Consider the following 13,510-nt stretch of genomic DNA (forward strand, 5'->3'; position numbering starts at 1 on the left):
CAACTGACTTACAGCTTGCTAATGTGATAGCCCATGGAATTCAGAAACATTCGAGCACCAAGTCAAAATAATTCACTTGAATGAGGTCGTTATAAATACTGAAGGCTTACAGAATTATTTATTTCGGGGATTTATTTATCGATACAAGGTATACAAACCCGCGATTTGCAACCAAAATGACAAGAATCAGTGTAGTCCAGTGCCTAGACTACCTACAGTTGAGCGTTGGCAAAGATATGGAACCGTACTGAAGTAGTGAGAAGTAAGTGCATGTAAATCAATCCGTTTACACAAGCTTGTCACAAAGACATCGAATATTGTATTAAGTAAGATACACAGTACAAGTTAAATGTTAAACTTTATTTTCTAAAAAGAGAGTGCGTAATGACTATTAAAGATCTGAAACCGCTTCTTACCACACAGACAATGTAGAGAAGTGGTCAGATGCTTTACATTAGCTCAATATACCCATAATATGAATAATCATAACCCGATAGACTGTCCTCTGTAAATTTTCAGCTTACTGTAAACAAAGTTTTCCAGATAAAGAATCATAAAAAAATTCAGTTGATGATTCTTTGTTTTCCGTCCTTCCTATTAATTCATGTTTTGTTTACATCGTGTGTTTAACTTATAATCAGTCCGCATAGAGTAAGAGGGAATATGAATAAGTTAGTATTTTTATGTTTACTATCGTTCGGACCATTAATGAGTTATTCGGCCGAGCCTTCTCGTCTGTCTGTTTTCTGGATTGTTTTAGGTACTTGATAGTTTAGTCAAAAATGCTTGTAGTTTTGTCCACTAAGCCTCCTCACAAAAATGAATCTTTGATGAACAAAACAGTATGGGAGTCTAAGATTTCTGAAGCACTTAAAAGTACCAAAATATCGTATTCGGAATACTTCAGTCTGGTTGAAGCTGAGAACAGGTCTGTCGTGGTAAGTTAACTGATAGATCTTCTGGATTTTTTAAAGTATTATATACTTGCATTCATAGATGATATAATTTCTGTGTACAGCCTCGCTTTTCAACATTGGACTTCAAATAGTTTTCATTGGTAAATCAGCTGGCCGTTTAAATGGTTGTCTGTTGTGTGAAATAAGAACTGATTAAGGTTGGTCAGGGTTATTTTCATAAAACTTTAATTATGAACTGGGAGCAATTGAGGGTGATTTTATGGTCCTTGATTTGTCATGCAAAAAGTACTATTCAGTAAGGAATTTTCATTTATAACTGCTCACTTTCAAATCATTGATAGTGCGGTTAAGCGGTAGTATGGCAGATCAACTAGTTACTAGCACTTCGAAGTGCTAGTAACTAGTCTTTTAAATATAAATACTTCGATGTTTTAGATTTCATAGATAAATTATTTCTTCCAATAAGACACTAACAACAGTGCATTTTGAAATGACTGGAGTGTGTCTTGGAACTGACATTAGTCTTACACGTTTCATAAGGCTTTCTAATCTCCCAAGTACTACATCAATCTCTACACATTGAATTTTGTCGCCAAACGACGACTGCTACTTTACGACCTAAAACATGTATTTTCGGAGGTATTTGTGTATTAGTTAGGGTTATAAATTTTAGTGAGTGTAAATTCCTCATATGCAAATACGAATAGGTCGCCTCTAATAAGTTAACCAATACCAGATGAGTATTTCTTTGCTTATCCAGACAAACTTGTAAGGGTTACGCAGAAAAATGAGCAAGTAAATAAACGAAAAGAGGAATAAAATTTGTTATCCATTGACCAACAACTATACTAAGTTCTCAAAAGTATATATATTAAAGATTCCATAGGCTTTTCTATAATGAAAAACGTAATCAGAATATCTCCATCCCATTACGACCACTTTTTCAGCAGATGTATCATATTTATTACAAATTAATTTGAACTTCCTAATAAGTGCATGTTAATATCAGTGTTTTAAAAACTGACTACGAGGTTTACTAGTGAGTTACATAATAATTTACATTTTTAATATGACAGCTTGGTATCCTCCGTACCCATGAGCACGATGTTCTTGTAAGTAACTTGCAATGAATGAACAGGATATATCAACTACACAGACTTAATTCTTATTTTTTTATTTCTATGCTTATCTTTCTGAATTTTCAAAGGTTGATTACATAGAGAGAGACGAATCTCGATCATATTTGAAGATATTTTTCTACGTACAGCAGAATAACCTCTTCCAACCTTCTCCTTCTATTGTTTACCAGCTCAATCAAATGCCGGTGGACTGGTTTGCAGTTTACTTGGGAATGCCAGTCATAGAAAGACCTAAAGGTACCTTTTATTTATTTGGTTTCTCACAATATATAGTGCGACCTAACAAACATTTATTACGGTTCTCCAGAGAGTACGCAATCACTTTTTATGAATACATGTCTTCAACAAATCATAACAGCTTTTGAATTACTTACTTGTTCCCCTAAGTTTAGTCAGTCTAGGAGCTGTGGGTACATTTGATTTCGTGAATCAAGTCATTTAACACATAATCCTCAACTTACAAGGCTTTTACTTTCATCGACATATATTAGCTACATATTTTAATACGCCCAACTGCTACATTTTCGGTCAAAGACTTAACAGGCTTTCGGGTCCAAGTCATTCACGCCTGCTGCACTAACCACGAAGTTCTTATGTGACCATCCTGTTCTTATCATACAACTCAACGGTTATAGTAAGCAACATTTCGAAGATAAATAGGTGTTTTTTGAAATAAAGTTAACAGAAACTAATTAGCTATATTTGTTCTCTGTAATGCAAATATATTCAAAAAGAATTAAATTTTGATATTCATTATAAATAGAACTATGTTAATCTCTGTACCAGCGAGATGGTAACATATCATTAAGTAGTTGATTTTAAGTACATGATTGTTATCTTAGAGTATTTTAATAATGACTTGAGTACATACGTTTCATCTTTATTTGTATTAGTACGCAGAATCATTATCAACAACGGTATTTGCTCATCTATGACTTTGACTACCGTCGGTATCAAATTAAATATTATTTTGTAAAGAACAGCCGGAGAATTACGTTTTCTTAACCAGTAATTTATCTGTAAATATTTTGCCAATGTAACCTCTACTATCTTTGATAATAACTCTTGAAAATGATCATGGGTAATCACACTGCTTTAATTAACTTACATTTGACTGACAAACGAAAAGTGATCGCTAAATTAGTGGCTTTTGTTCAAATAAGAAACATAAATTTATAGAAACATCCTTTTTCACCAAACACAGTTGGTTTATGAAAGCTTATGTGATATATATATATATATATATATATATATGAGCAATAGGGTAAAGATGTAGTACGGAAAAATACAGGCAATAAAGCAATGGTTGCTAACAGAACGGCAGAATAGCAACAGTAAAAATCTTATCTAGTTAGGGCATCTACAAAACACATAAGTTGACTAGTTTGCATAATCAATATGATGACTTTGCTAAAAAAATTAAGATCTTTGGCAAAACTAATGGAAACGATGGACTAATGAAGAATCGTATCAAAACAGAACACAAAATACGTTTAGTAATTCTTAATGCTCAAACACGCTTAAGTAGATGAGACGTTGTAACACAAATAGTGTTCAAACCAATTATCTGCTATACTGGAACTAAACGTTTGCTGGAATATGTGATGTTATTTTTGTGTATAGTCAGTTAATCGATTAAGTAATTTGTCAAAAATGTTTTGCCATAATAAAAACACCACATAAACTTCCCTTCTCGAAATTCATTATTTCACCAGTTTACGATATAGGCGCTTATGAAAAGGAAGATGATTTTATATGGATCATTGGAATAATTGCTATTTGTTTTCTTGGAATATTGCTGATTTGTTGGTGCTTTATATTTCTATACACATTTGTTCTACAAGCCACTGCTATGGTTAAATGGTTACCGAGACCAATGATTAGCAATTCTAAACAAATATTTTACAAAGCAGAGAAATCACAGGTAAGTTCTCATTAAGTCAGACTTCACGAAATTGTTTTATTCCTCACATTAGAATTTATTTTGGTTAATCCAATCTCATAGTACTTATCTTTTTAAGCTTGTATCTCTCCTTTGGTACTTTCCAGTTGGATCATAGAACTTAAACTCTGTCATACTTTCTTCTTCAACAAATTTCGTCGGTCAGATTTGCGATCCATCAACTTTCTAAAGATTTCAGATATATCATATTGAAAAATCCTACCGAGTATGGTGTTTATTCCCACATAATTTATGCTAACCACATTCAAGTATTCAACATGATATCCCAGTAGATCTTACCAAAACCACTAGATTTCAATACATTTAAGTAATGCGTTTGTTGTAAGTTAATCTTAATCGAGCTTTCTTGATATTTCACATCTCTAACTTTATTTGTCAGCTTTATTATTATAGGCTACATAGAATTTATAAAACCCTTTTACCTTAAATGCACTGTTTTTGTGCAACTGTAAAAAGGCCTGTCAGTGGAAAAAAGTAGGGCTAAATTTGTATGGTGACGGCGACCTGCTAAGCATTTTAGACAACCTATTTTATAATTGTGCTACTATTTCAGTATATTTTCTTATATTATGCATATTTTAACATATTAATGGTTGATTTAAATAATTTTATGTACCTACACTTTTAAAAGCGTTAGAAAGCTTTTGTGATGCTAAATATTGAATAATATAGTCGGAAAACCGATAATTTTTGAAAAATAATAGTTTATGTTTATCTTTTGAGGAAAAAAATGAAGAATACACTGGAATTCATTGATTGAATGTGTTGCACGTAGCGGTAACTAACAAAAACCCTTATGACTGAAAGCGAACGTCAGGCGAAAGTTGTTTGAATACATTTTATCGGACGTTTTGTAGTTTTGTATCACCGATTGACTTTAGTTAAAGAAATACAGAAAATGAAATAGCATTGTACAGGCTTTTTATCCCAACACGGAAATCTTCAACATTCCGCATCTATAGCTACACGAAGAGCTCAATCCAAGACTTTTGGCCCTAGTGGCGAATGGAAAATATTTTAAAATTCAAGTTACACCAGTGTTTCAGATAATTTATTCTGAGGATTCGTCATTGTAACCAATGTACCTCTTTGAATAAGAGCCATTACTTTCAATGTGGATATTACTAATACGTCTGATTTACAACTTATACAAGTATTAGAAGTTTTTTTTTTTTTTGATGGAGTTTTGTTCTCTGAGCTGGATGGTTTGGTCGTGGAGCTTTCATCGTTCTTCTGAACGACATCATCAGCACAAACTTCAGATAGAAGTGAAGTGTTCGAATTTCTCCATATGTGTTTCACAGCTTGTTCTGTGCACCTCGATGTTGATTGGTTCTTGTTGACCTTAAATTTATCATTGTTTACTTCTTTGTTTTGGTTGTGTCTCCCATTGGTTTGATTTTGTTCCCATATTTATGCATGGTTTTCCTGATTGGTTGATAAATTGGATTGATTTCAATATGTTTGTTGATTGCTGATTGACCTGAGTGCCAGGCTTCTAGAAATTCTCTGGTGTTTTTGGAGTTTCCTCTGTCTAAGATTTCTACATTTTCCCAATCGAATGAGTGTCCGTAGTTATCCACGTGTATTGAAATAAGTGAAGAAATATCATGGCGTTTGACTGCTAATTGATGTTCATGTAGGCGTAGGTGGAGGGGACGTCCGCTTTGTCCGATGTAGTGTTTGTCGCAGTTGGTACAGTTTATTTTGTAGATAATGTTTGATTTGTTCTCCTTTGTTATTTCATCTTTTGGTTTGCATAAGATTGATTGTAGTGATTTTGTTGGTTTGTGTGCCACACCTATCCCGAAGGTTTTCAGCAGTCTCGTTGCAGTTTCTGATATTCCTTGTATGTACGGTAGGGTGATCCTTTTACTGATTTTTGTGCCTGACTTGGGTTGTGATGCTGTGTGCCGTTGGTGCTTTTTGATAAAGTTGATTGGGTAGCCGTTCTTTTGAAATATGTCCTTCAGGTATTTCTCTTCATTTCTTCGTGCTGCCAGTGTGCTGCAGTGTGTCCTCGCTCTCTTGAACAATGTGTGTACGCAGTTGATTTCGTGAGCCCTTGGGTTGTTGCTGTTGTAGTTGAGAATTTGATCTGTATGGGTTGGTTTCCTATATACTTGAGTTTCCAGTTTTCCTGTATCAGTTCTAGTGATCAATATATCCAAAAATGCTAGTTGGTTGTTTGACTCCTGTTCCATTGTGAACTTGATGTCATTGAAAACGTTGTTGATCAGTTTGTATGTTTTCCAGTTCATCCTTTTTGACGATGACGAAGGTGTCGTCTACGTAGCGAATCCAAATTTTTGGCTTGATCACTGGTAATATCGTGGCCACGATATTGATCACTAGAACTGATACAGGAAAACTGGAAACTCAAGTATATAGGAAACCAACCCATACAGATCAAATTCTCAACTACAACAGCAACAACCCAAGGGCTCACGAAATCAACTGCGTACACACATTGTTCAAGAGAGCGAGGACACACTGCAGCACACTGGCAGCACGAAGAAATGAAGAGAAATACCTGAAGGACATATTTCAAAAGAACGGCTACCCAATCAACTTTATCAAAAAGCACCAACGGCACACAGCATCACAACCCAAGTCAGGCACAAAAATCAGTAAAAGGATCACCCTACCGTACATACAAGGAATATCAGAAACTGCGACGAGACTGCTGAAAACCTTCGGGATAGGTGTGGCACACAAACCAACAAAATCACTACAATCAATCTTATGCAAACCAAAAGATGAAATAACAAAGGAGAACAAATCAAACATTATCTACAAAATAAACTGTACCAACTGCGACAAACACTACATCGGACAAAGCGGACGTCCCCTCCACCTACGCCTACATGAACATCAATTAGCAGTCAAACGCCATGATATTTCTTCACTTATTTCAATACACGTGGATAACTACGGACACTCATTCGATTGGGAAAATGTAGAAATCTTAGACAGAGGAAACTCCAAAAACACCAGAGAATTTCTAGAAGCCTGGCACTCAGGTCAATCAGCAATCAACAAACATATTGAAATCAATCCAATTTATCAACCAATCAGGAAAACCATGCATAAATATGGGAACAAAAATCAAACCAATGGGAGACACAACCAAAACAAAGAAGTAAACAATGATAAATTTAAGGACAACAAGAACCAATCAACATCGAGGTGCACAGAACAAGCTGTGAAACACATATGGAGAAATTCGAACACTTCACTTCTATCTGAAGTTTGTGCTGATGATGTCGTTCAGAAGAACGATGAAAGCTCCACGACCAAACCATCCAGCTCAGAGAACAAAACTCCATCAAAATCATCCACCTGAGCTACAAATCTTCTCCACCATCTCATGTATTAGAAGTAACTTGTACAAATGTAGTTCATGTATTCATTGAATGTTCTTGGTGAACATTTTGAAAAATTCTCAATTTTGCTTAGTACTGTGGTGGTAAAATGAACTGATTGTGTTCGATTACGTGTTCTAAAGCCATCTTATGATGTTAGGAAGTAATCAGCATTTATCATCTCCTCATTTCTGCTTCTTACCTATGTTGTTTAATATTCTCTTCATTGAGGTTTCAAAAAACAGTTGTGCCTTGTCTGTGACCTCCCATCTTTTTAAAAGATCAAGTCGAACTATTTTTCAATAAATATTTTCCATATACTTATCTGTTATTATTAACTACAGTGTATAATGAAAATTTCCGTATCTCAGCTGTATTAACCTAATTACACTAATCTTTTCTATTGTATTCAGCTATTTGTTTTCCAACCCAAGCTTATTACAGTTGATAAGATGTCTTGAATTTAAATGGATTTTTCTGCTCCTTTTGCTAATTTCTTACCTTCTTTAAAGTAAATAGTGAAACCAAACATATATATATATACCCTGTACATGGTAGAAAAGGAATTTCATTTTCATGTTCATTCAAATGGTGTTAGCTTATAAACATTCTTAGTCATCGTTTTACTGAATATGCAGTTTTATTCATCCTTAAATCCTTCTTCATAGGGTGATGAAAGACAAGTATTTTATTATAACGGTGTAAAAATTAATTTGAAAAGGTAATATATTAGATGCTTTAGTGATTTTCTTTACACGACCTTTATATTTCACTATTGATGATGAATAAGCATTAAACCCTAAGATTTTGATTTGATTTTTGTCAACAGTTTAATTGTTTACTGTTTTATTCAAATAGATATCAGCTCTTTAAAAATACTGATAAGTCTTGCTAATTGAACTCTATATTCAGTTCCTAAGCTCTTCTAGTAACCCCCAAGCTAGAACTACACAGCGACTTGAACACGAGAGAAAAGGCTCAAAGTACGTAAGAAACACTTTACTCCAAAGGTTCATTTATGTACAGGAAATATTGGGTTTTTATAGTATTTTAGATGTCTTTGGGTTTTTCCGAAAATTCTAGAATGCTACTAAACATAATAGCAGTGTAGTAATCATCCAATCAGAAACTCGAGATGTTACTTCCCAACTTCTAGATGTTTCTGGCAAAACTTCCCATGAACGCTGATTGGATAAGATGCTTCTCAGTGTTTTCAGAGCTTTTCTTGGCTTTTTTTCGAGGAGTTTTCTGGATCTCCTCAACAAATATCAGTAAAAGTCTCTTTTTTTTTTAAAATTTACTCAGCGATTTAGTTGTTATATTGGTAAGCAATATTTGTTAACGTCAATATACTTGATAATAAATGTAAACATTTTATTGAATTTCATATTTGATGCTGACCATTTAATAGAGAGAATTTGAAGAAAGGAAAGATTCACAAATACAAACCGATGATTTAGAATGTTCGCAGTCAAAAATAAGCAAAACTGAAAACTCAATATGGTAATTCAACCTTTTATTCCTTTAAAATCTGTATAGATCCATTTCAAATGTTTGTTAGTTTTATTTCATATACCCATAGATACTTATAGTGAAATGGAATAAAATAACACTGTTTGATAGGATATTTGTATCCACTTAAGTTTAGTTAAATGTAGATTTTTCATTCTAAACGAAGTTTATTCATTATTTATAATTTATATTGTGTACTCATTGAAATTTTATATCCTCCTTTTAACTATAAACAAATCCAAATACTATCAGAAAGGGTTTTGTGGAGATTTTTAGAAATTTCACTGGTTGAAATCATGAGTCAATTGAAGCTAGACCACCATGGAAAACCTGTCCTCGGTTCAAATCCCGCGGGGTGCGGGATGGTGGATGCGCACTGCTGAGGAGTCCCATACCAAGACGAAACGGCCGTCCATTGCTTCCAGGTTTTCCATGGTGGTCTAGCTTCAGTTGACTCATGATTTCAACCAGTGAAAATTCAAATACATTTAAATGGTAATCATTACAATGATTCAGCAAATAAAGTAGGTTCCTGAAAAAAAACATCTTCAGTTACAACATACTACAATATATTCCTTAACATAATAAACATCACGAGTAAATTAAATCGTTTTGCATAATATTGAAAATTTGAGAATAAAAACTAACCTGTTTAATTCCGATATGACTACTACATCAGTAAATGATTTCTCCTCACACTTGACTAATATACATAAAATAAACAGATGAAAGATCTAAGAGAGAAACTTCATGATGGTAATCACAATTCTACTGTGTATAAACAATAGTAAAATGATTCAAGTTAGATTCATCGGGTCATTTGTTTTTATCACTAAATGACTTAATTTCCTTCTATAATTAAATCTAAATTTTACTGTTCACTTTCAAGGATTGACATCTGATAAGTTATGATGTGTTTATATAACGAGAATTTGTGATAAGTGAAATCAAATAAGCAGATCAGTGCTTCATATATGCATGTATGGAAATATAAATCTGCAAGTGAGAACAAATTTAGTCTAATTAAAGAACTAAGTTGTTTGCTTCTAGATTTATATCATAAAGAAAGCGCCCCAATGATGTAAAGTAATATTCCTTGGTTTTGCTTACGAAAGGTTGGTTGACATTCGAGGCAATTTATATAAGAAGGAAAGAAATAGATGAGATCAGATGACGGTTATGAATACATTTATAGTTCATTAAACATAAATACTGATACATTTCTCATGTGGTTACATAATACTTCTCAGCATTTTAAAAATAGAAATTTTTCTTAGTTTTAATGATTGCTGTTAATTTATTTTGTTTTGTTATACTCTCTAACTTTATTTTTAAGTGATAGAACAGTGTTGGATTCCAATTTCTCGGGTAAACACATTTTTATTCCAATTATCTTTTTTTCAAAGAAGCTCGACTTTCAACGGTTTCAGAAATAAGTTTAGAAGAATCAGTTAACCCCACTGTAAGTGAATTAAATGAATCTGTTGTACCGTTGTCTGAAACACAAGTTCTATTATCGGATGAAGAAGGTAAATATTCTGTTATGAATATTTTTCTTATCAATTTACAATCAGATGGTATTATAAATCAACAGTTGAATGTAATCAAAGTTAATACGAAGTATGTTACAAATTCATTCAAAATTTATATTTTCATTGAATTAGGGATTCAAAGAATGAAGTGATTGAAGAAAATGAAGGTGGTAAGTAATATTATAAACAAACTGTCATGCAAATAGGCTAGTAATCTTGAATATATTTGGAACTATCATAACTATATGTAAACTATACCTAAGAGTTGAAACTTAAGAAAAGTCTACCTGATATCATTAACTTCAATATTTTGCTCGACTTTTCATTCTTTATTATACGATATTAAGTTGGAATATTTCAAAACGCAATCGTATAGAAAACATTACTGTACACCGAGGAATCTTTTAAAGAGAACCTTTATGCACGTAACTTTCCGCAGTGTTGAACGTATCTGAAAATAGCCTCATTTACCCATAAGTGGGTCGAAACTGTTGGTTCCCCAATCAATTTTAGTTCATGAAGAAAATTGCTTTTACAATTATGTTTCGTTAAGATGTTTAGCATAGTTTTCCTTTAATTTTAAAATAGCACATCTAATTTTTTTTCTATATGGTCATTTTTACATTAATATATATTAAAATTAGCTACTGTTTCCCTTTAAAGATTTGCTACAGGCATCCGAAATGGATAAAACGCTTACTTTTGGATCGTTCGATAATGTAATACCTTTTGTGATGTCTGTTCCACCACGTCCAGAAGCGATAAAATTAGCAAATTTATTAAACTCTCAAAAAGTAGGTTTACCAGTTAAACAATCGAAGTTTCTTTCCCAATCAACTTATATTGCTAGCTATAGAGTTGTACATAAATAGTTAAATCTATAAATACACATAATTAGCCAAACCACGAAACTGTGATCTCATCATACCACCATTTTTTAAAAATAGACTTCAGCTTACAGGGAATATTTCTACAAAAAATGATGAGTGTACATTTGTCACAAAACATGGATAATATTTGTTGTTTAAAGTTAAAATTAAACTAAGATACTGATCAATTATAGTGCTAAACATCATTGGAAAGATTCAAGTAAACAATACCAAATGAATTTAAACTAAATAGTTATTCGAATCGTTTAAGGCCGAAAAATGTACTTTCCTATCAACTATTTCTAAAACTTCTTGTCAATGAAATGTATCTTACAATATAAATTTCATAATGAATTACAGGTATTTCTTTATAATAAATCAATCTTTGATAACACTGTAATTATTGATAAATAATATGCACTCATTATTACAAACAGTACAATGTAATCATTCCTTTTATTAGTTATATATAGTGTCTAGTTATTTAAATAAAGTTAGAACAAATATTGATGTAGAATAGTATGAATTCATTATATTTCATCGTTTCTCATCAGCCGCTTACAACCAAATATGTGATAGAATTTTTACATTCAGGTAAGAAATTGTATGGAACAATTAATATATATATATATATATATATATATATATATATATGCAAGAACAGGTTAGAGGTTATTTTGATGTTGGAATCAAGGAAACATTAAGGATTGGTGGTGTATGCATCAATGTTTGTTCTAGCTTTATTTAAATCCATAAAGGGAAGTAATTGTATGAAATAATCAGTGATTTCTGTTTCTTGATATGTATAAGTCTTCAAGCAGATTTTACATGGTATTGTAGTGAACAGAACACGGGTGGGGACAACCGAATGTATTTGTGCACAAAATTACAGGACTTGTTAATAAAATCTAATAATCATAAAGTATATGCTTAATTTGCAAAATGTCCACTAATTGTCTCAAAATGAATCAAACTTCATTGTTCTTGCAGTTTCATACAAATTGCATTCTGTTTCCATTCTTTACTGTTCGATCCTCTTGTCTTTCTGCTGCCAGACCTTCTGTTCACGACTAACATCATATACTACTTATGTCGACTTAAGTAGCACACACCACACTATTTTTATTGTTCTTTCCAATTGTAATAATGAAAACATGGAACATATTCATTAATGCAGATATGAATTTATTCTATTTACAAAATTTCAATCCAATACAAGGCATTTGATTGAAATTCATTTGAACAATATTATTATGATTATCATTATTTCATTTTCATTTTGATTTATTTAACAGATAACAAAAACATAATTTTGATCAATGTTATCTTTATATTATTCAACCAGTCATTGAAATGGATACAACTGTTGTCATGATACCAATATATAAAGTCTTATTTATGGTTTAAAAGAAAACAAACATATTCATGTTATTTCACAATTTTTGCTATAGAAAAACAAATTGTGTTTTTATTAATAAAACATTAAATGTTTATTGTATTTTACACCTTAAGATAAATCAGATTTGATTCATAGTTGAAGAAGTGAGTTTTTATTTCTATTCTCTCAAGAAAGAGAGAGTGATTGATTGATTGATTGATTGATTGAGTGAGTGAGTGAGTGAGTGAGTGAGTGAGTGAGTGAGTGAGTGAGTGAGTGAGTGAGTGAGTGAGTGAGTGAGTGAGTGAGTGAGTGAGTGAAAAGTATCATCACCTCAGAATTTTGTAAATGTATTTTCTTAATAAAATGATTTTACTAGAAGTAATATATGAGTGAAACATTTTCATAACATAAAGGATGAGTCTGATTATAGGATGATTAGCAGTATTGTACAGATATAATGAAACAGGAATCTCGTATTTGTTCAATCATAATCTTCAAACTACTAGTGACATAGGTTGTAAAGGCTAGAAAAAACCGTAAACTTGTGTACATGTATTTCCTTTAAGTATATATAGATAAAACGTGTAATTATATACAACATGTTTATCACTTGATACAAACATCGCAGATTCAATATACTTACCCATACAATTTGTATCCTATTCTTATTATTGTGATTGTGATTATGTTTCAAGTTACTTACGACTGCTACTCCTCTTGGAACATAGACGGACGACCAAGATCCTTCACCTAACTCTTTTGGGAAATATTTCTCAGTTGTTTCCAAATGCTATTCATTCCTTTGATCTCTGCCTCCAATTGCAGATACAAT

The 13,510-nt window shown here is 32.3% G+C and overlaps 1 protein-coding gene across 1 annotated transcript; it reads left to right on the top strand.

The window, feature by feature from the left end:
* Positions 1 to 663: 663 nt before the first annotated feature.
* Positions 664 to 12,972, top strand: MS3_00005059 (uncharacterized protein; the record flags this gene model as incomplete). Its single annotated transcript, XM_051213080.1, has 11 exons — positions 664 to 760; positions 793 to 938; positions 2,125 to 2,293; positions 3,772 to 3,980; positions 8,796 to 8,887; positions 10,233 to 10,264; positions 10,306 to 10,425; positions 10,471 to 10,516; positions 10,561 to 10,598; positions 11,092 to 11,222; positions 12,593 to 12,972. 11 exons carry the CDS (start codon positions 664 to 666, stop codon positions 12,605 to 12,607), a joined length of 1,095 nt encoding a protein of 364 aa, XP_051069016.1. The 3' UTR covers positions 12,608 to 12,972.
* Between the last annotated feature and the right edge of the window lie 538 nt (positions 12,973 to 13,510).

Source organism: Schistosoma haematobium, chromosome 3, assembly GCF_000699445.3.
Source record: "Schistosoma haematobium chromosome 3, whole genome shotgun sequence".
Classification (NCBI taxonomy): Eukaryota; Metazoa; Platyhelminthes; class Trematoda; order Strigeidida; family Schistosomatidae; genus Schistosoma; species Schistosoma haematobium.